The sequence below is a fragment of the Cebidichthys violaceus genome, unplaced genomic scaffold (genome assembly GCF_023349555.1).
Source record: "Cebidichthys violaceus isolate CVI_PGR_0920_01 unplaced genomic scaffold, fCebVio1.0.p SCAF_103, whole genome shotgun sequence".
In the NCBI taxonomy this organism is placed as follows: domain Eukaryota; kingdom Metazoa; phylum Chordata; class Actinopteri; order Perciformes; family Stichaeidae; genus Cebidichthys; species Cebidichthys violaceus.
In genome coordinates, this window is record NW_027176267.1 from 76936 (window position 1) to 101510 (window position 24575).

General features: G+C 39.4%; 2 protein-coding genes across 4 annotated transcripts; one reads left to right on the top strand and one right to left on the bottom strand.

The window, feature by feature from the left end:
* The first annotated feature begins 284 nt into the window (after positions 1 to 284).
* Positions 285 to 8794, top strand: zdbf2 (zinc finger, DBF-type containing 2). Of its 3 annotated transcripts, XM_068730252.1 has the most exons (11): positions 285 to 371; positions 852 to 951; positions 1041 to 1075; positions 1168 to 1198; positions 1587 to 1683; positions 1774 to 1931; positions 6129 to 6660; positions 6731 to 6856; positions 6940 to 7271; positions 7452 to 7611; positions 7683 to 8794. In XM_068730252.1, exons 3-11 carry the CDS (start codon positions 1057 to 1059, stop codon positions 8361 to 8363), a joined length of 2136 nt encoding a protein of 711 aa, XP_068586353.1. In that variant the 5' UTR covers positions 285 to 371; positions 852 to 951; positions 1041 to 1056; the 3' UTR covers positions 8364 to 8794. The 3 variants fall into 3 exon arrangements, with proteins under 3 accessions (XP_068586353.1, XP_068586335.1, XP_068586344.1); XM_068730234.1 differs by having other exon boundaries at positions 1041 to 1198; XM_068730243.1 differs by having other exon boundaries at positions 320 to 346; positions 1041 to 1198.
* On the bottom strand, positions 8787 to 23069 carry dytn (dystrotelin). Its single transcript, XM_068730265.1, has 15 exons — positions 22994 to 23069; positions 13068 to 13097; positions 12846 to 12920; positions 12472 to 12676; positions 12281 to 12366; positions 11917 to 11996; positions 11777 to 11848; positions 11543 to 11706; positions 11355 to 11466; positions 10613 to 10746; positions 10444 to 10525; positions 10273 to 10325; positions 10019 to 10160; positions 9036 to 9579; positions 8787 to 8898 (listed from the first exon to the last, which is right to left on the bottom strand). The coding sequence occupies exons 2-15, from the start codon at positions 13084 to 13086 to the stop codon at positions 8804 to 8806; spliced, it is 1863 nt and encodes a 620-aa protein (XP_068586366.1). The 5' UTR covers positions 13087 to 13097; positions 22994 to 23069; the 3' UTR covers positions 8787 to 8803.
* Between the last annotated feature and the right edge of the window lie 1506 nt (positions 23070 to 24575).

Below are 24575 nucleotides of genomic sequence, written 5' to 3' on the forward strand. Positions count from 1 at the left end.
TGACTGAGTTGATTTCATCTGTACAAAGATTTGCATTTTATAAAAGTACTGAAATACATGACAGAATAAAGTATCGCTTTAATACGGGTATAAATATACAACAGTAACGGTACAGAACACTGTTTTGGTTGTATTCTAAGAATGAAATATGAACTTCGTTTATGATATAAAGTCCTAAGCTTCAATCTAAAGATCAGTCCATCAGGTGTAGTTCTCCCTCCGGCCTGTCGTTGGCAGCACCGTCTGGATTCTGCCTAAAATGAAGCAGCAGAAGAAGAACCAGACCGGAAACTAAACAGAGCTGCGGAGCAGCGCGCAACGGAAGAACACTTCAATCTCTGCCAAAGTAAACAACAAACGAACGGCTTCAGGTAGACCAGCTGATCGATTAATCGATATCTGCGTCATTGACTCCAACCGACCAATGAGCTTCAGTGTAACACAGCTAGCTAGCTTCCTGCTAACGCTAGCATCTATTAACACGTCCAGCTAGCTGCACAGTCAGCCAATCAGAGCGACGCTACAGCTGCGCTCTGATTGGTCATGATTATTACATTAATATAAGTCAGTTATGATTCCATTAGCGACATCATATAAATATATTTAAATAGACATCACTCGGCTGGAATTATTTGTTTAATAAAGACTGTCTATAATCAATATATCCGTAATAATACTTAATTTATATTTAACAGACATAATCCTCTACTATAGAATGATATAAGTGTATTAATAGATATAAAGAATATGATAGAAACTTACATTTTATTTTCAGAAATTAATATTTGGTGCTTTCTATCATTGTTTCACTCATGAATTTAGTTGAAGCTGATTTGGTAATATATTTTCAGGCTCATGGACTCTCCACCTGAAACTCTCACCTGGTTACCGTTGGTTACAGCATGGAGCGCTCTGATTGGATGGACGACTCACTGACTGCACTGCCTCCAGGTGAGACCTCATCAACATAATGAATGCAGATAAAACTAATTATTCTAGTAATTTATAATTAATATAAATATTTAATAAATGTGTTTCAGATTTCCAGTCAGCAGGATGTCAGACTGTGATGAAGGTAAACAAATAAACACACTAATGTTATTATGTTTTATATTTCATTCACGACACTATACTGTGTGTGTGTATGTGTGTGTGTGTGTGTGTCAGGTGACCAGAGGAAGGTGGAGTCCACCAGCAGGTGAGTCTACCTGTTGATTCATCAAAAATCACAACATTTGACACTTTACATTATATTGTGTTGTTTCATAAATATATTAATCTTAATAAAACTTAATAGAGTTTCTCAGAGAAGACAAACTAGATGAACAAACACCAACCAGACAGGTGCTCTCTGTAGACAGGTGAGGTTGATGCTGTTTCTCCTCCATCGTCCAAACACACACCTGAGTTCACAGGTGTTTTATATCCCATCAAGACCACTAACACACCTGTGTTACTGCCCTCTGCTGGAGGGAAACAGTCACAAATATTCTGACTTAATTTAAAGAATAAACTTCACACATTAAGCTGGAGTTTGATTACAAGTTGTAGTACTTAAAATACTGAGGTTTCCCTCTGTCTGACAGGATGTGGGCGGAGTCTCAGCCGGGTCCGTCCAGGTGTCAGCCCAGCAGACAGGGTTACTGTGGGTACTGCAGAGTCCTCTACAGCAACCTGGACCAGGTGCTCCTCACACACACTGCATGTGTACACTTGAGTCTGAGCTGCAGTCATGTAAATCACAATTAATGACATCATACCATCTTCTCTCAGCACCTGTCCAGTCTCAGACACATGGATTCTGTCAGGGCGTCCTCCCGAGGCTCCAGCACTGTCTCCTCCTCCTCCAGCAGCAGAACCAAGCTAACTCTGCTGGAGCGCTTCCTGCAGGATGTCCTGCAGCACCACCCGCACCGCTACAACGACTCCAGGTAACTAAAAAACAAACACACCCGCACCGCTACAACGACTCCAGGTAACTAAAACAAACACACCCGCACCGCTACGACGACCCCAGGTAACTAAAACAAACACACCCCCACCGCTACGACGACCCCAGGTAACTAAAACAAACACCCCCCCACCGCTACGACGACCCCAGGTAACTAAAACAAACACACCTCCACCGCTACGACGACTCCAGGTAACTAAAACAAACACACCCGCACCGCTACGACGACCCCCGGTAACTAAAACAAACACATCCGCACCGCGACAACGACTTCAGGTAACTAAACAAACACACCCCCACCGCTACGACGACCCCCGGTAACTAAAACAAACACACCCGCACAGCTACGACGACCCCAGGTAACTAAAACAAACACACCTCCACCGCTACGACGACCCCAGGTAACTAAAACAAACACACCCCCACCGCTACGACGACTCCAGGTAACTAAAACAAACACACCCCCACCGCTACGACGACCCCCAGTAACTAAAACAAACACACCCGCACCGCTACGACGATCCCAGGTAACTAAAACAAACACACCCCCACCGCTACGACGACCCCCGGTAACTAAAACAAACACACCCGCACCGCGACAATGACTTCAGGTAACTAAAACAAACACACCCCCACCGCTACAACGATCCCAGGTAACTAAAACAAACACACCCCCACCGCTACAACGATCCCAGGTAACTAAAACAAACACACCTCCACCGCTACGACGACTCCAGGTAACTAAAACAAACACACCCCCACCGCTACGACGACCCCCGGTAACTAAAACAAACACACCCCCACCGCTACGACGACCCCCGGTAACTAAAACAAACACACCCGCACCGCTACGACGACCCCTGGTAACTAAAACAAACACACCTCCACCGCTACGATGACCCCAGGTAACTAAAACAAACACACCCCTACCGCTACGACGACTCCAGGTAACTAAAACAAACACACCCGCACCGCTACGACGACCCCCGGTAACTAAAACAAACACACCCGCACCGCTACGACGACCCCAGGTAACTAAAACAAACACACCCCCACCGCTACGACGACCCCAGGTAACTAAAACAAACACACCCCCACCGCTACGACGACCCCAGGTAACTAAAACAAACACACCTCCACCGCTACGACGACTCCGGGTAACTAAAACAAACACACCCGCACCGCTACGACGACCCCCGGTAACTAAAACAAACACACCCGCACCGCGACAACGACTTCAGGTAACTAAAACAAACACACCCCCACCGCTACGACGACCCCCGGTAACTAAAACAAACACACCCGCACAGCTACGACGACCCCAGGTAACTAAAACAAACACACCCCCACCGCTACGACGACCCCCGGTAACTAAAACAAACACACCCGCACCGCGACAACGACTTCCGGTAACTAAAACAAACACACCCCCACCGCTACGACGACCCCCAGTAACTAAAACAAACACACCCGCACCGCTACAACAACCCCCGGTAACTAAAACAAACACACCCGCACCGCTACGACGACCCCCGGTAACTAAAACAAACACACCCGCACCGCTACGACGACCCCAGGTAACTAAAACAAACACACCCCCACCGCTACGACGACCCCAGGTAACTAAAACAAACACACCCCCACCGCTACGACGACCCCCGGTAACTAAAACAAACACACCCGCACCGCGACAACGACTTCAGGTAACTAAAACAAACACACCCCCACCGCTACGACGACCCCCAGTAACTAAAACAAACACACCCGCACCGCTACAACAACCCCCGGTAACTAAAACAAACACACCCCCACCGCTACGACGACCCCCGGTAACTAAAACAAACACACCCGCACCGCGACAATGACTTCAGGTAACTAAAACAAACACACCCCCACCGCTACAACGATCCCAGGTAACTAAAACAAACACACCCCCCACCGCTACAACGATCCCAGGTAACTAAAACAAACACACCTCCACCGCTACGACGACTCCAGGTAACTAAAACAAACACACCCGCACCGCTACGACGACCCCCGGTAACTAAAACAAACACACCCGCACCGCGACAACGACTTCAGGTAACTAAAACAAACACACCCCCACCGCTACGACGACCCCCAGTAACTAAAACAAACACACCCGCACCGCTACAACAACCCCCGGTAACTAAAACAAACACACCCCTACCGCTACGACGACTCCAGGTAACTAAAACAAACACACCCGCACCGCTACGACGACCCCCGGTAACTAAAACAAACACACCCGCACCGCGACAACGACTTCAGGTAACTAAAACAAACACACCCCCACCGCTACGACGACCCCCAGTAACTAAAACAAACACACCCGCACCGCTACAACAACCCCCGGTAACTAAAACAAACACACCCCCACCGCTACGACGACCCCCGGTAACTAAAACAAACACACCCGCACCGCTACGACGACCCCCGGTAACTAAAACAAACACACCCCCACCGCTACGACGACCCCAGGTAACTAAAACAAACACACCCCCACCGCTACGACGACCCCAGGTAACTAAAACAAACACACCCGCACTGCTACGACGACCCCCGGTAACTAAAACAAACACACCCGCACCGTGACAATGACTTCAGGTAACTAAAACAAACACACCCCCACCGCTACAACGATCCCAGGTAACTAAAACAAACACACCCCCCACCGCTACAACGATCCCAGGTAACTAAAACAAACACACCTCCACCGCTACGACGACTCCAGGTAACTAAAACAAACACACCCGCACCGCTACGACGACCCCCGGTAACTAAAACAAACACACCCGCACCGCTACGACGACCCCTGGTAACTAAAACAAACACACCTCCACCGCTATGATGACCCCAGGTAACTAAAACAAACACACCCCTACCGCTACGACGACTCCAGGTAACTAAAACAAACACACCCGCACCGCTACGACGACCCTAGGTAACTAAAACAAACACCCCCCCCACCGCTACGATGACTCCAGGTAACTAAAACAAACACACCCGCACCGCTACGACGACCCCCGGTAACTAAAACAAACACACCCGCACCGCGACAATGACTTCAGGTAACTAAAACAAACACACCCGCACCGCGACAACGACTTCAGGTAACTAAAACAAACACACCCCCACCGCTACGACGACCCCCAGTAACTAAAACAAACACACCCGCACCGCTACAACAACCCCCGGTAACTAAAACAAACACACCCCCACCGCTACGACGACCCCCGGTAACTAAAACAAACACACCCGCACCGCTACGACGACCCCAGGTAACTAAAACAAACACACCCCCACCGCTACGACGACCCCAGGTAACTAAAACAAACACACCCGCACCGCTACGACGACCCCCGGTAACTAAAACAAACACACCCGCACCGCGACAATGACTTCAGGTAACTAAAACAAACACACCCCCACCGCTACAACGATCCCAGGTAACTAAAACAAACACACCTCCACCGCTACGACGACTCCAGGTAACTAAAACAAACACACCTTCACCGCTACGACGACCCCCGGTAACTAAAACAAACACACCCGCACCGCTACGACGACCCCCGGTAACTAAAACAAACACACCCGCACCGCTACGACGACCCCCGGTAACTAAAACAAACACACCTCCACCGCTACGATGACCCCAGGTAACTAAAACAAACACACCCCTACCGCTACGACGACTCCAGGTAACTAAAACAAACACACCCGCACCGCTACGACGACCCCCGGTAACTAAAACAAACACACCTGCACCGCTACGACGACCCCCGGTAACTAAAACAAACACACCCGCACCGCGACAACGACTTCAGGTAACTAAAACAAACACACCCCTACCGCTACGACGACTCCAGGTAACTAAAACAAACACACCCGCACCGCTACGACGACCCCCGGTAACTAAAACAAACACACCCGCACCGCTACGACGATCCCCGGTAACTAAAACAAACACACCCGCACCGCTACGACGACCCCCGGTAACTAAAACAAACACACCCGCACCGCGACGACGACCCCCGGTAACTAAAACAAACACACCCGCACCGCTACAACGACTTCAGGTAACTAAAACAAACACCTGTGTGTGTTACCTCTACAGGTCTGATTTTGTCTTATCTTCGGGGTTTGTTTGTTTCAGGCCGTCTCACGCTGACCTCCCGTCAGTCTCCGCCCCTCTGTTGCCGAGGGTGGAGGTTGACGAACTCTGTTTCCCTGACGATGACAGGCGGTCGCTGAGCACTCGTGAGCACCTGTCCAGCTCTGACCACGCCTCCTGCCAGCCGGCCAATGAGAAGGAAGACGATCGCAAACACAGCCAATCAGGAGAGGGGTTCACAGGGTTTGGGAGTCAGGAGAGGCTGTCTGAGCCAATCAGAGAGCAGGAAGAGATCATCACCACAGGGAACACGCTGTCGTCACAGGTTCAGGCCCCGCCCCCACACCATCAGGCCCCGCCCTCCGTCCACAGGAAGGCTCACAGGAAGACCAACAGGAGGAAAACCAGCACCTCCTCGACCTCAGCACCGCCCCACCGGAGTCCAGACCCTGGTCCCCGGCCCCCCACAGAGTCCAGGCCCTGGTGGAGCTGGCAGAAGGAGAGGAGGGAGGCCCACAAAGAGGAGGCGTTCTCCTCGGACCACAGCAACTCTCTGGACCGGACCATCGAGGAGGTTCGTCTGTTTCTATCAGATCTTCATCGTCACCTGATCCTCAAAGTTAATCACATGTTTCTGTTCTCAGGTGATCCAGGTGTGTTGTCATGGTGTCAGTTCCGCTCCCTTCCAGCAAGAGGAGATGGAGAGTTTCCACTTCAGCCTCCCTGTCTCCATCGAAACACAGAGTGATGACTGGGACTCACCTGTACAGGTAACCGTTGTCCCGCTGGAGGAGGTTTGAGGAGGTGAGGCTGTGATGGATTACATTGTTTTCTGTTGGTTCTGGTTTTACAGAGACAACAAACACTCGGGGACACACCTGTCCAGGTGAGCCAGGTGGGGGGGCAGTACCTGAGCGGTCTGATGGACGTTCAGGTGGACCTGGAGGACCAGGTGTACTCCTACCAGCTAGACTCCGCCCTCCACAGTGAGGCCAGGCAGGACCAGGGCTTCTGGAGTCTGCCGATAGAGGAGGTCTTACCTGCTCCAGAACATATCCCAGAATCCTTCAGGGGGAAAACCTGGACCCAGATTGAGCAGGAGGACGAGGGGAAGGTGGAGAAACTGGTCCAACAGTTCAGACGGGGGAGATTCATCTGCTACTTTGACACCGAGTCTCTGGCCAGGTATTTTATTTACTCACCTGTACTACTGCATTATATAGACTCATCTGTACTATTGCATTATATACACTCACCTGTACTACTGCATTATATAGACTCACCTGTACTGATATTATATTATATAGACTCACCTGTACTGATAGTGTATTATATAGACTTACCTGTACTGATATACCTTTTCAGGTACGGTAGGAGGAGCCAAAACAAAGGACGTGGTGAGAACAAGGAGGCGGAGCCAGCCATTGGTGTCCTGCCATTATTGGACGATGATGACGATGACTCAGCGTATCTTAGGAGCAGGAGGAGAAAGAGGCGGACCTTCAGAGTGGCGTCCAGGTGTCAGGTGAGAACGATGTTTTTCTGTCAGTGTTTGTTGTAAGTTAACGTCTTCATCACCTGTGTTTGTTCCTTCAGGTTGTCAAAGTCAGTCACAGCACTCAGACGATCCGATTGGTCGTCCCAGCCGTCTGTGAACCATCTTCGGAGGCCCCGCCCACTAGCGTCCCTCCAGCCAATCAGGACGCAGCAGAGAGGACTCCTGAGACGTGGCGGTGCCTCCCTCCGTCGTACTCAAACATCGTCACACCTGTGCAGCCTCGCACCTCTCTGGTCTACCTGCTCTGCTCTCCCTCAGGCTCCGCCCCCTCCTACACACCTGCACCAGGCTCCGCCCTCAAGCGCTGCAGGAAGAAGAGGCGTCCGTTGGATGTGCAGGGGTTAAAGGTGAAATACAAACAGCTTCCTGTCCGGTTCTACGAGCCGAGCAGCAACCGCATCCTGAAGAATCCCCCGAGAGGCTCCACCCCCTCCAGCCCACCCCCCCCATGTGTCCGTCAGCTGTTCAGAAGTCTCAGTCTGGACCTGAACGCTGACAGGGAGTCAGCACAAAACACGGTCAGCAGGCGGGGCAGGACCTCTCAAGCTCCGCCCCCAGAGCGGGGGAGGGGGGGGAGGAGGGACAGGACACGCCCTCCTCCCTCCAAGACAAGAACCAGGGCTAAAGCCACCCCCCCACAGCCCAGGAGAGAAGGCCTACGTTCTACAGGCCGGGGGAGGAGCCGCAGGGGGCAGGGCTACGAGAGGGGGCGGAGCTAGCAGGTCACCTGTTCAGGTAGCAGCCTCATTTATAAACATATATATTCATAAATTGGGCTGCGGGAGTTTGTTGATGTCAATATGAAAATGTTTATTTTATTTTTGTGTGCAGAAAGTTAATTATGATTTATAAAAATGTATTTCATGAAGTCATAAAAATAAAAAAGCATATATTTGGAATTGAAATTGTCATAAATCATGATAATTTAAATATGCACACAAATAGAAAATGAAACTGGAATGTGATGAAATTATTTTATTATGATGTTGGCAGCTGTTTGTTACTGTGACACTAAACACACCTGGTCAGGTGACACCTGCCTTTTCTTCAGGTACTGTGGTTTGATTCTTTTTATACCTTTACACTCTGTGTTTATTTAATTATCAATAAGTTAATGTTAATGTTTAATAAACAACTTTTATAACCTGAATACGAGTTGTCAGTATGTGTCAGTTCTCACAGCGTCCACCAGGTGGTGTATCGAGTCGCCCACCTGGTCTGCAGCCTGCAGAAGCTCCGCCCTCTTCCTCTCACCTGGAGACAGGAAATGAAAAACATCATTATTAAAGATTTAAATGATTTATAGGAGCCTCTTTCATTCATATTATTTATAGAATATATAATAATCACAGTAAACCATCATTTATAAATGTGTAATGTCACAGACTCACCTGTCTGTCTCTCTCTCCACCTGTCTGTCTCCATCACAGTCTTCAGTCTCTCTACAGTCTCACGCAGCAGCTCCTCTGGACTACATGTCCCACAATCCTCTTCAGACAGACAGGTGTCCTCTTCCTGTGATCCATCCTGTTGTCCTATTGGACAACAGAACAGCCAGTCACCTGCAGTGTCCTCTTCATAGTAGATGTCAAGTGACAGAGGTGTGTCCTGGTGCATTTTGGGAGATAGAATTTGTAGTTCTTCCTCACTCCACTCATCTTCTACATCTTCTGTCTTCAGCAACACTTCCTCCTTGTCTTCTGTGTTTATCTGCGTGTCAGATGTTGATGGAAAGTTTTCTGTGTCCTTTATGTCCTCTATGTCCTCCCTGTCCTCTGTGTCCTCCCTGTCATTTATGTCCGTCCTGTCCTCTGTATCCTCCCTGTCCTTTATGTCCTCTATATCCTCCCTGTCCTCCATGTCATCTGTGTCCTCTGTCTCTACGTTTTGTAGCATGTAATTAGCTTGGTGTTGAACCTCCATCTTGTTCAGAGCCTAAAGAAAGAAATAAAGAAAGAGGAACATCTGTTTGAAATAATTTGTAAAACTTGAACGGTACAATAGACGGACAGACTGACGTATCTACCTGTGTATGTGTTTACCTGTGTATCTACCTGTGTATCTACCTGTGTGTATCTACCTGTGTGTATCTACCTGTGTGTAGCTACCTGTGTGTATCTACCTGTGTGTATCTACCTGTGTGTAGCTACCTGTGTGTATCTACCTGTGTGTAGCTACCTGTGTGTATCTACCCGTATGTATCTACCCGTGTGTATCTACCCGTGTGTAGCTACCTGTGTGTATCTACCTGTGTGTAGCTACCTGTGTGTATCTACCTGTATGTATCTACCTGTATGTATCTACCTGTGTGTAGCTACCTGTATCTATCTACCTGTATGTATCTACCTGTGTGTATCTACCTGTGTGTATCTACCTGTGTGAGTGAGTGCTGCAGACGGAGGTTGTGTTCTCTCAGCGTTTCCATGGTAACCTCCATCTCAGAGCATCTGTCCTCCAGGATGCTTTGCTCTGATTGGACGGTGAGCTTCCAAACCTGCAGCTCCTGGTCCATCAGCCTGAAGACAAACAAAGAAGAAGAAGGAGGAGGAGGTGGAGGCGAAGGAGGAGGAGAGAGGAGGAGAAGGAGAAGGAGGAGGAAGAGGAGGTGGTTTCATTCTGGTTTCTCACCATTTGTCTCTCTGCAGGTTTCTGACCTCAGTCAGCAGAATGGACGCCTTCAGCTGATCAACAACAACACATACAAGTTATTGTTATTATTATTATTATGATCATTATTATTCTAAAAACAACATGAATATCATCTAATTAACAGCCCACAGTGATGTCATCAATGGTCACCTGCTGAGTGGGCGTGTCTTCGTCAGAGGAGGGACTGTGACTGGCAGCCAATCGTGTTGAGGCATCAGAGGGGGGCGGAGCACTGAGGAACAAAAACCTATTAAAACAGGTCTTAAGAAGGAATGTTGAAGTTTGAACTCACCCGTCTCTCCTGTCACACCTGTCTCACCTGTCCTGAGTCTCCCCCAGCTCCACCCACATCAGGCCCCTCCTACTGTGGGCTTCTCTCGGAGTGTAACGCCGTGGCAACAGGGTGTGACGAGCGCTCTGCGCTAACGAGGACAGAGACTCCCTCCAGGTGGGCTGACAGAAACTGAGGATTAACAACTAAACCTTTTTGTTACCTGTGTGTGTGTGTTTGTGTGTTGTTAACTGTATGTCTTTACCTGTGTGTGTGTGTTGTTACCTGTGTGTCTGTCTGTACCTTTGTCACCTGTGTGTGTGTGTGTGTGTGTTGTTACCTGTGTGTGTGTGTATCTACCTGTGTTTATAGCTGTGTGTATCTATCTATGGTTGTTTACCTGTGTTTGCTTACCTGTGTGAATCTACCTATGTTTGTTTACCTGTCTGTACATACCTGTGTGAACCTACCTGTCTGTTTACCTGTGTATCTACCTGTATGTGTTGTTACCTGTGTGTATCTACCTGTATGTGTTTACCTGTGTGTTGTTACCTGTGTGTGTGTGTGTGTGTGTGTTGTTACCTGTGTGTTGTTACATCGGTGTGTTGTTACCTGTATGTTGGTACTTGTGTGTTGTTACCTGTATGTTGGTACTTGTGTGTTGTTACCTGTGTGTTGGTACATATATGTTTCCTGTGTGTGTTGTTACCTGTGTTGTTACCTGTATGTTGGTACTTGTGTGTTGTTACCTGTGTGTTGGTACATGTATGTTTCCTGTGTGTGTTGTTACCTGTGTGCAGAACTCGATCACTGGATGATGAGTTTTGTGTTTCCTCGTCTGCCTGTCTGTCAGGAAGCAGCTCTGACACAGGTGGACGTTTACACACTTCATGCAGCGATACCTGAACACACACACCTGATAGTTATTATGATGTATACCTGTGAATGAAGCGTTCTGATTAGACAGTGCTGGCTCACCTGAGTCCAGTGATAGGGAGGGTCTTACAGGTGTGGCAGCGGACGGCGTGATGGACGTTCTGACTGACGGACAGGCGGTACAGGGTGGGTAACCATAGCAACAAGCGTGGCTCGCTCTGCAGCCATGACAACACGTGTTCTTCACCTGCCGTCGGCGTCAACACCTGTAAGGTCACACAGGTAAATGTGTCGCCATGACGACCACCAATCACCTGGAGCCGTTTGTTTTCTCACCCCATTAAAACATGACCTCACTGCAGCCTCCACACCTCTGAATACTCCGTCCTCCTGCACCGCCGCAGGAACCTGAACACACCACAGCTGTTAGGAGGAGAGTGTGGCATGCTGGGAAATGTAGTGTGTGCAGGTTTTACCTGGCTGAGGTCCTGCAGCAAAGATCTGAGTCCAGACCGACTGACTGATCCAGAACTGTTCTCTGAGAGCCTCACCAGAGCTGCAGAACATTAGGCTTTTATTCTGAAGGAAGCAATGTTCTTAACTATAGACTGAACGTCAGACTTATATTCTGAAAGAAGCATTGTTCTTAACTACAGACAGAACCTCAGGCTTTTATTCTGAAAGAAGCAGTGTTCTTAACTATAGACAGAATGTCAGGCTTTTATTCTGAAGGAAGCATTGTTCTTAACTACAGATAGAGCGTCAGACTTTTATTCTGAAGGAAACATTGTTCTGAAATGGAAAACAGACAGACAGAGAGACAGACAGACAGGTTCTCACCTCTGTATTTAACCAGCAGAGTTTCAGCTGACAGAGCGATGAGAGAAGTTTGAAGAGAAACAGTTGATATGAAACCAGACTGACTCCTGGAAGAGAAACAATGTTTTATATAGATTTATATAAATAATAATAATAATAATAATAATAATAACAACAATGATAATAATAATAATAATAATATACAGTCTGACCGGTCATTGAGCCTGAACATCAGACTGCAGACCTCCTCTGGAGCTTCCACAGTCACATGACCCGGCACTTCCTGTGACACGCTGTGGAACATCCTGTTCAGGGTCCGGGTCACTTCCTGTCTGTTTAACCCTACTTCCTGCTGCAGTTTAGCTCCACCTCCTGAGTGGAGGGCTGCAGTGATGTGTCGAAAAGACACCACGTCCACTGGAACCCAACACACAGACACATACATACGAGTACTGCAAATTTAATACATAATACATGTAGTATAATACTGTGTACTCACTGTGACTGAGTCTCTCAGAGACAGAAGTTTCATGTAGTACATGTATGTAGTATAATACATAATACATGTAGTATGCTGTGTACTTACTGTGACTGAGTCTCTGCAGAGACAGAAGCTTCATAGCGACTCTGTAGACCGGCGGACGGATTTCATTCAGTCCTTCTGAATAAACAACATGTAAACATCAATAAACATTTAGTAAACAAATAATAATAATAATATGTGGCAATAAATAAAAACATGTGAGACGATCTTCAGACGATTATTTTAACCCCAAAATACAAAAGAACAAAGTAGAGACAAGTTTACCGATGCTGTCCAGATCCATGATGACGTCACCTGAAAACACAAAGTAATCAGGACGATTATTAACATGATGAAATATTATGACATAAAGTATTATTACGCTAACTTCCTAGAGTAGACAATACTAGAGAACACGAAAGAATACTAAAGAATACTAGAGAATACTAGAGAACACTAAAGAATATGAAAGAATACTAGAGAACACTAGAGAACACTAGAGAATACTAAAGAATACGAGAGAACACTAGAGAATACTAGAGAGCACTAAAGAATACTAAAGAATACGAGAGAATACTAGAGAACACTAAAGAATACTAGAGAATACTAGAAAATACTAAAGAATACTAAATAATACTAGAGAATACTAGAGAACACGAAAGAATACTGGAGAATACTAGAGAATACTAAAGAATACTAGAGAATACTAGAGAATACTAGAAAATACTAAAGAATACTAGAGAATACTAGAGAATACTAAAGAATACTAAAGAATACAAGAGAATACTAAAGAATACTAAAGAATACTAGAGAACACTAGAGAATACTAGAGAATACTAGAAAATACGAAAGAATACTAGAGAATACTAGAGAATACTAGAAAATACTAAAGAATACCAGAGAATACTAGAGAATACTAGAGAATACTAAAGAATACTAAAGAATACTAAAGAATACTAGAGAACACTAAAGAATACTAGAGAACACTAGAGAGTACTAGAGAACACTAAAGAATACTAAAGAACACTAGAGAATACTAGAGAACACTAAAGAATACTAGAGAACACTAAAGAATACTAAAGAACACTAGAGAATACTAGAGAACACTAAAGAATACTAGAGAATACTAGACAACACTAAAGAATACTAAAGAATACTAGAGAACACTAAAGAATACGAAAGAATACTAGAGAACACTAGAGAATACTAGAGAACACTAAAGAATACTAAAGAATACTAGAGAATACTAGAGAACACTAAAGAATACGAAAGAATACTAGAGAACACTAAAGAATACAAGAGAATACTAAAGAATACTAGAGAATGCTAGAGAATACTAAAGAATACTAAAGAATACTAGAGAATACTAAAGAATACTAAAGAATACTAGAGAATACTAAAGAATACTAGAGAATACTAAAGAATACTAAAGAATACTAGAGAATACTAGAGAATACTAAAGAATACTAGAGAATACTAAAGAATACTAGAGAATACTAAAGAATACTAAAGAATACTAGAGAATACTAGAGAACACTAAAGAATACTAGAAAATACTAGAAAATACTAAAGAATACCAGAGAATACTAGAGAATACCAGAGAATACTAAAGAATACTAAAGAATACTAGAGAATACTAAAGAATACTAGAGAACACTAGAGAATACTAGAGAACACTAAAGAATACTAAAGAACACTAGAGAATACTGGAGAACACTAAAGAATACTAGAGAACACTAGAGAACACTAAAGAAAACTAGAAAACACTAAAGAATACTAGAGGATACTAAAGAATACTAGAGAATACTAGAGAACACTAAAGAATACTAGAGAATACTAGAGAATACTAGAAAATACTAAAGAATACGAGAGAATACTAGAGAATACTAAAGAATACTAAATAATACTAGAGAATACTAGAGAACACTAAAGAATACTAGAGAATACTAGAGAAAACTAGAAAATACTAAAGAATACTAGAGAATACTAGAGAATACTAGAGAATACTAAAGAATACAAGAGAATACTAAAGAATACTAAATAATACTAGAGAATACTAGAAAATACTAAAGAATACCAGAGAATACTAGAGAATACTAGAGAATACTAAAGAATACTAAAGAATACTAGAGAACACTAAAGAATACTAAAGAATACTAGAGAACACTAGAGAACACTAAAGAATACTAAAGAACACTAGAGAATACTAGAGAACACTAAAGAATACTAGAGAATACTAGACAACACTAAAGAATACTAAAGAATACTAGAGAACACTAAAGAATACTAAAGAATACTAGAGAATACTAGAGAACACTAAAGAATACGAAAGAATACTAGAGAATACTAGAGAACACTAAAGAATACTAAAGAATACTAGAGAACACTAAAGAATACGAAAGAATACTAGAGAACACTAAAGAATACTAAAGAATACGAAAGAATACTAGAGAACACTAAAGAATACGAAAGAATACTAGAGAATACTAGAGAACACTAAAGAATACGAAAGAATACTAGAGAATACTAAAGAATACTAGAGAACACTAGAGAATACTAGAGAACACTAAAGAATACTAAAGAACACTAGAGAATACTGGAGAACACTAAAGAATACTAGAGAACACTAGAGAACACTAAAGAAAACTAGAAAACACTAAAGAATACTAGAGGATACTAAAGAATACTAGAGAATACTAGAGAACACTAAAGAATACTAGAGAATACTAGAGAATACTAGAAAATACTAAAGAATACGAGAGAATACTAGAGAATACTAAAGAATACTAAATAATACTAGAGAATACTAGAGAACACTAAAGAATACTAGAGAATACTAGAGAAAACTAGAAAATACTAAAGAATACTAGAGAATACTAGAGAATACTAGAGAATACTAGAGAATACTAAAGAATACAAGAGAATACTAAAGAATACTAAATAATACTAGAGAATACTAGAAAATACTAAAGAATACCAGAGAATACTAGAGAATACTAGAGAATACTAAAGAATACTAAAGAATACTAGAGAACACTAAAGAATACTACAGAATACTAGAGAACACTAGAGAATACTAGAGAACACTAAAGAATACTAAAGAACACTAGAGAATACTAGAGAACACTAAAGAATACTAGAGAATACTAGACAACACTAAAGAATACTAAAGAATACTAGAGAACACTAAAGAATACTAAAGAATACTAGAGAATACTAGAGAACACTAAAGAATACGAAAGAATACTAGAGAATACTAGAGAACACTAAAGAATACTAAAGAATACTAGAGAACACTAAAGAATACGAAAGAATACTAGAGAACACTAAAGAATACTAAAGAATACGAAAGAATACTAGAGAACACTAAAGAATACGAAAGAATACTAGAGAATACTAGAGAACACTAAAGAATACGAAAGAATACTAGAGAATACTAGAAAACACTAAAGAATACGAAAGAATACTAGAGAACACTAAAGAAAACGAAAGAATACGAAAGAATACTAGAGAATACTAAAGAATACTAAAGAATACTAGAGAACACTAAAGAATACGAAAGAATACGAAAGAATACTAGAGAATACTAGAGGATACGAGAGAATACTAAAGAATACTAGAGAATACTAGAGAATACTAAAGAATGCTAGAGAATACTAAAGAATACTCGAGAATACTAAAGAATACTAGAGAACACTAAAGAATACTAGAGAATACTAAAGAACACTAAAGAATACTAGAGAACACTAAAGAATACTAAAGAACACTAAAGAATACTAGAGAACACTAAAGAATACTAAAGAACACTAGAGAATACTAGAGAACACTAAAGAATACTAGAGAATACCAGACAACACTAAAGAATAGTAGAGAATACTAGAGAACACTAAAGAATAGTAGAGAATACTAGAGAACACTAAAGAATACTAAAGAATACTAGAGAATACTAAAGAATACTAGAGAATACTAAAGAATACTAGAGAATACTAGAGAATACTAAAGAATACTAAAGAATACTAGAGAATACTAAAGAATACTAGAGAACACTAAAGAATACTAGAGAACACTAAAGAATACTAAAGAATACTAGAGAATACTAGAGAACACTAAAGAATACTAAAGAATACTAAAGAATACTAGAGAACACTAAAGAATACGAAAGAATACTAGAGAATACTAGAGAACACTAAAGAATACGAAAGAATACTAGAGAATACTAAAGAATACGAAAGAATACTAGAGAATACTAAAGAATACTAAAGAATACTAGAGAACACTAAAGAATACGAAAGAATACAAAAGAATACTAGAGAATACTAGAGGATACGAGAGAATACCAAAGAATACTAGAGAATACTAGAGAATACTAAAGAATACTAGAGAACACTAGAGAACACTAAAGAATACTAGAGAATACTAGAGAACACTAGAGAACACTCAAGAATACTAGAGAATACTAAAGAACACTAAAGAATACTAGAGAATGCTAGAGAATACTAAAGAATACTAGAGAACACTAGAGAACACTAAAGAATACTAGAGAATACTAAAGAATACTAAAGAATACTAGAGAATACTAAAGAACACTAAAGAATACTAGAGAATACTAAAGAATAGTAAAGAATACTCGAGAATACTAAAGAATACTAGAGAACACTAGAGAACACTAAAGAACACTAAAGAATACTAGAGAATACTAAAGAACACTAAAGAATACTAGAGAATACTAAAGAACACTAAAGAATACTAGAGAATACTAAAGAACACTAAAGAATACTAGAGAATACTAAAGAATACTAGAGAACACTAAAGAATACTAAAGAATACTAAAGAATACTAGAGAATACTAGAGAACACTAAAGAATAGTAGAGAATACGAAAGAATACTAGAGAACACTAAAGAATACTAGAGAATACTAAAGAATACTGGAGAATACTAAAGAATACTAAAGAATACTAAAGAATACTAGAGAATACTAGAGAACACTAAAGAATACTAGAGAATACTAGAGAATACTAGAGAACACTAAAGAATACTAGAGAATACTAGAGAACACTAAAGAATACTAGAGAACGCTAAAGAATACTAGAGGATACTAAAGAATACTAGAGAATACTAGAGAATACTAAAAAATACTAAAGAATACTAGAGAATACTAGAGAATACTAAAGAATACTAGAGAATACTAAAGAATACTAGAGAATACTAGAGAACACTAAAGAATACTAGAGAATACTAGAAAATACTAAAGAATACTAGAGAACACTAAACAATACTAGAGAATACTAGAGAACACTAAAGAATACGAAAGAATACTAGAGAACACTAAAGAATACTAGAGAACACTAAAGAATACTAGAGAATACTAGAGAACACTAAAGAATACGAAAGAATACTAGAGAATACTAAAGAATACTAGAGAACACTAAAGAATACTAGAGAACACTAAAGAATACTAAAGAATACTAGAGAATACTAGAGAACACTAAAGAATACTAAAGAATACGAAAGAATACTAGAGAACACTAAAGAATACTAGAGAACACTAAAGAATACTAGAGAACACTAAAGAATACTAAAGAATACTAGAGAATACTAGAGAACACTAAAGAATACTAAAGAATACAAAAGAATACTAGAGAATGCTAGAGAATACTAAAGAATACTAGAGAATACTAAAGAATACTAAAGAATACTAAAGAATACTAGAGAATACTAAAGAATAGTAAAGAATACTCGAGAATACTAAAGAATACTAGAGAACACTAGAGAACACTAAAGAATACTAGAGAATGCTAAAGAACACTAAAGAATACTAGAGAACACTAAAGAATACTAAAGAATACTAGAGAATACTAGAGAATACTAGAGAACACTAAAGAATACTAGAGAATACGAAAGAATACTAGAGAACACTAAAGAATACGAAAGAATACTAGAGAATACTAGAGAACACTAAAGAATACGAAAGAATACTAGAGAATACTAAAGAATACGAAAGAATACTAGAGAATACTAAAGAATACTAAAGAATACTAGAGAATACGAAAGAATACTAAAGAATACTAGAGAACACTAGAGAACACTAAAGAATACTAAAGAATACTAGAGAATACTAGAGAACACTAAAGAATACTAAAGAATACGAAAGAATACTAGAGAACACTAAAGAATACTAAAGAATACTAGAGAATACTAGAGAACACTAAAGAATACTAAAGAATACGAAAGAATACTAGAGAACACTAAAGAATACGAAAGAATACTAGAGAATACTAGAGAACACTAAAGAATACGAAAGAATACTAGAGAATACTAAAGAATACGAAAGAATACTAGAGAATGCTAGAGAATACTAAAGAATACTAGAGAACACTAAAGAACACTAAAGAATACTAGAGAATACTAAAGAATACTAAAGAATACTAGAGAATACTAAAGAACACTAAAGAATACTAGAGAATACTAAAGAATAGTAAAGAATACTCGAGAATACTAAAGAATACTAGAGAACACTAGAGAACACTAAAGAACACTAAAGAATACTAGAGAATACTAAAGAACACTAAAGAATACTAGAGAATACTAAACACTAAAGAATACTAGAGAACACTAAAGAATACTAAAGAATACTAAAGAATACTAGAGAATACTAGAGAACACTAAAGACTAGTAGAGAATACGAAAGAATACTAGAGAACACTAAAGAATACTAGAGAATACTAAAGAATACTGGAGAATACTAAAGAATACTAAAGAATACTAAAGAATACTAGAGAATACTAGAGAATACTAGAGAACACTAAAGACTAGTAGAGAATACGAAAGAATACTAGAGAACACTAAAGAATACTAGAGAATACTAAAGAATACTGGAGAATACTAAAGAATACTAAAGAATACTAAAGAATACTAGAGAATACTAGAGAACACTAAAGAATACTAGAGAATACTAGAGAATACTAGAGAACACTAAAGAATACTAGAGAATACTAGAGAACACTAAAGAATACTAGAGAACGCTAAAGAATACTAGAGGATACTAAAGAATACTAGAGAATACTAGAGAATACTAAAAAATACTAAAGAATACTAGAGAATACTAGAGAATACTAAAGAATACTAGAGAATACTAAAGAATACTAGAGAACACTAAAGAATACTAGAGAATACTAAAGAATACTAGAGAACACTAAACAATACTAGAGAATACTAGAGAACACTAAAGAATACGAAAGAATACTAGAGAACACTAAAGAATACGAAAGAATACGAAAGAATACTAGAGAACACTAAAGAATACTAAAGAATACAAAAGAATACTAGAGAATGCTAGAGAATACTAAAGAATACTAGAGAACACTAAAGAATACGAAAGAATACTAGAGAACACTAAAGAATACTAAAGAATACAAAAGAATACTAGAGAATGCTAGAGAATACTAAAGAATACTAGAGAATACTAAAGAATACTAAAGAATACTAAAGAATACTAGAGAATACTAAAGAATACTAGAGAATACTAGAGAATACTAAAGAATACTAAAGAATACTTGAGAATACTAAAGAATACTAGAGAACACTAGAGAACACTAAAGAATACTAGAGAATACTAAAGAACACTAAAGAATACTAGAGAATACTAAAGAACACTAAAGAATACTAGAGAACACTAAAGAATACTAAAGAACACTAAAGAATACTAGAGAACACTAAAGAATACTAGAGAATACTAGAGAACACTAAAGAATAGTAGAGAATACTAGAGAACACTAAAGAATACTAAAGAATACTAGAGAATACTAAAGAATACTAGAGAATACTAAAGAATACTAAAGAATACTAGAGAACACTAAAGAATACTAAAGAACACTAAAGAATACTAGAGAACACTAAAGAATACTAGAGAACACTAAAGAATACTAGAGAATACTAGAGAACACTAAAGAATAGTAGAGAATACTAGAGAACACTAAAGAATACTAAAGAATACTAGAGAATACTAAAGAATACTAGAGAATACTAAAGAATACTAAAGAATACTAGAGAACACTAAAGAATACTAAAGAACACTAAAGAATACTAAAGAATACTAGAGAATACTAAAGAATATTACAGAATACTAAAGAATACTAGAGAATACTAAAGAATACTCGAGAATACTAAAGAATACTAGAGAATACTAAAGAACACTAAAGAATACTAGAGAATGCTAGAGAATACTAAAGAATACTAGAGAACACTAGAGAACACTAAAGAACACTAAAGAATACTAGAGAACACTAAAGAATACTAGAGAATACTAAAGAATATTAGAGAATACTAAAGAATACTAAAGAATACTAGAGAATACGAAAGAATACTAAAGAATACTAGAGAACACTAGAGAATACTAAAGAATACTAGAGAATACTAGAGGATACTAAAGAATACTAGAGAATACTCGAGAACACTAGAGAATACTAGAGGATACTAAAGAATACTAGAGAATACTAAAGAATACTAAAGAATACTAGAGAATACGAAAGAATACTAAAGAATACTAGAGAACACTAGAGAATACTAAAGAATACTAGAGAATACTAGAGGATACTAAAGAATACTAGAGAATACTCGAGAACACTAGAGAATACTAGAGGATACTAAAGAATACTAGAGAATACTAAAGAATACTAGAGAATACTAAAGAATACTAAAGAATACTAGAGAATACTAAAGAATACTCGAGAACACTAAAGAATACTAGAGAATACTAAAGAATACTAGAGAATACTAAAGAATACTAAAGAATACTAGAGAATACTAAAGAATACTCGAGAACACTAAAGAATACTAGAGAATACTAAAGAATACTAGAGAATACTAAAGAATATTAAAGAATACTAGAGAATACTAAAGAATACTCGAGAACACTAAAGAATACTAGAGAACACTAAAGAATACTACAAAATACTAGAGAATACTAGAGAACACTAAAGAATACTAAAGAATACGAAAGAATACTAGAGAATACTAAAGAATACTAGAGAATACTAGAGAATACTAAAGAATACCAGAGAATACTAGAGAACACTAAAGAATACTAAAGAATACTAGAGAACACTAAACAATACTAGAGAATACTAGAGAACACTAAAGAATACTACAAAATACTAGAGAATACTAGAGAACACTAAAGAATACTAAAGAATACTAAAGAATACTAGAGAACACTAAACAATACTAGAGAATACTAGAGAACACTAAAGAATACGAAAGAATACTAGAGAACACTAAAGAATACGAAAGAATACGAAAGAATACTAGAGAACACTAAAGAATACTAAAGAATACAAAAGAATACTAGAGAATGCTAGAGAATACTAAAGAATACTAGAGAACACTAAAGAATACGAAAGAATACTAGAGAACACTAAAGAATACGAAAGAATACGAAAGAATACTAGAGAACACTAAAGAATACTAAAGAATACAAAAGAATACTAGAGAATGCTAGAGAATACTAAAGAATACTAGAGAATACTAAAGAATACTAGAGAATACTAAAGAATACTAAAGAATACTAGAGAATACTAAAGAATACTCGAGAACACTAAAGAATACTAGAGAATACTAAAGAATACTAGAGAATACTAAAGAATACTAAAGAATACTAGAGAATACTAAAGAATACTCGAGAACACTAAAGAATACTAGAGAATACTAAAGAATACTAGAGAATACTAAAGAATATTAAAGAATACTAGAGAATACTAAAGAATACTCGAGAACACTAAAGAATACTAGAGAACACTAAAGAATACTACAAAATACTAGAGAATACTAGAGAACACTAAAGAATACTACAAAATACTAGAGAATACTAGAGAACACTAAAGAATACTAAAGAATACGAAAGAATACTAGAGAATACTAAAGAATACTAGAGAATACTAGAGAATACCAGAGAATACTAGAGAACACTAAAGAATACTAAAGAATACTAGAGAATACTAGAGAACACTAAAGAATACTAAAGAATACCAGAGAATACTAGAGAACACTAAAGAATACTAAAGAATACCAGAGAATACTAGAGAACACTGAAGAATACTGCAAAATACTAGAGAATACTAGAGAACACGAAAGAATACTACAAAATACTAGAGAATACTGGAGAACACTAAAGAATACTACAAAATACTAGAGACTATAATAGAAACAAACTCACGTTCAGTCGTTCGCAGTCTAAAAACAAACTTGTTCTTCTGTTCAAGACACAAAGTGAAGATGATGAATTATTGATGAAGGTTTCATTTATCATCACAGCTGCTTCTCACCTGTCAGCCCCGCTCACCTGCTGTCTGTGGACCAATCAGCAGCTGGCAGAGCAATGACATCACTCACTGTCGGACTTTTTCTTTTGAAAGCAGCTTCATCACCTCGACTGAAAATGTAATGAAACATCCTGTTATTATCAATATTATATCAGAGAAGGAGACACAAGCAACAATAAACAACAACAAAGGGACACAAAATACAACAATAAAGACACAGACAACAACAAAAAAGAAACACAAAAACAACAACAAAAAGACAAATAACAACAATAAAGAAACACAAAAACAACAACAAAAAGACACAAACAACAACAATAAAGAAACACAAAAACAACAACAAAAAGACACAAATAACAACAATAAAGAAACACAAAAACAACAACAAAAAGACACAAATAACAACAATAAAGAAACACAAAAACAACAAAAAGACACAAATAACAATAAAGAAACACAAAAACAACAAAAAGACACAAATAACAACAATAAAAAAACACAAAAACAACAACAAAAAGACACAAACATCGTATTTAAAATTATTATTATCATTATTAAATTAAACTGACTTGATGACTTTTGACCTCTCTGTTCATTATTATATTATATATTACATTATTATTGATAATATCATTCATTATTAGTTTTGTTTTATTCATTACTAGTTTTTAAAACGCTGCGTTTCTTCAGAGGAAGTTAGCGTAGCTTTAACTGAATGCTTGATGAGAGTGGTGTGATGATGATGATGATGATGATGGTGTTTGAATGCGGCCGCTGTGCTGCAGCCTGAACACGTCCTCTGTCCTCGTGTCCTCTGTCCTCGTGTCTCTGACCTCCTCTGCTCTTTGTCTCCATTCAGACTGAAGCTGATTGTTTGTCTCTGAGCTCTCTTTGTTTCTGGGTCGTTCCAGGACAAAACACTGCAGCTCTTCTTCTTCTGCATTGAGATAAACGCCACAACACAGAGCCTCTCTTCCACCATCATCATCATCATCACCACCACCGAGGTGTTGTGATGTGATGATGGTCAGTAAACACATTCCAGCTCAGGCTGCACAATGTCTTTATTTCTGTAGGTATCAGGTCAAAAACCAAAGTGTGAGACACATGAACATGTTGACATGATGATGATGTTACAGTTCATCCTCAGAGGAACATGAATTACGTTGTTTCAGTCTGGACTAAAGTAGAGGACTAAAAGACAGAGAGTCAGGTACAGGGGGACACAAGAGGATGCAAATGACCACAAAGAGACAGAAAACCACCACAAAGACAGAAAACAACCACAAATAGACAAAGAGACACTAAACCACCACAAAGAGACAAAAAAACACCACAAAGAGACAGAAAACCACCACAAAGAGACAGAAAACAACCACAAAGAGACACCAAACCACCATAGAGAGATAAAAAACACCTCAAAGAGACAAAGAGACAGAAAACCACCACAAAGAGACACTAAACCACCACAAAGAG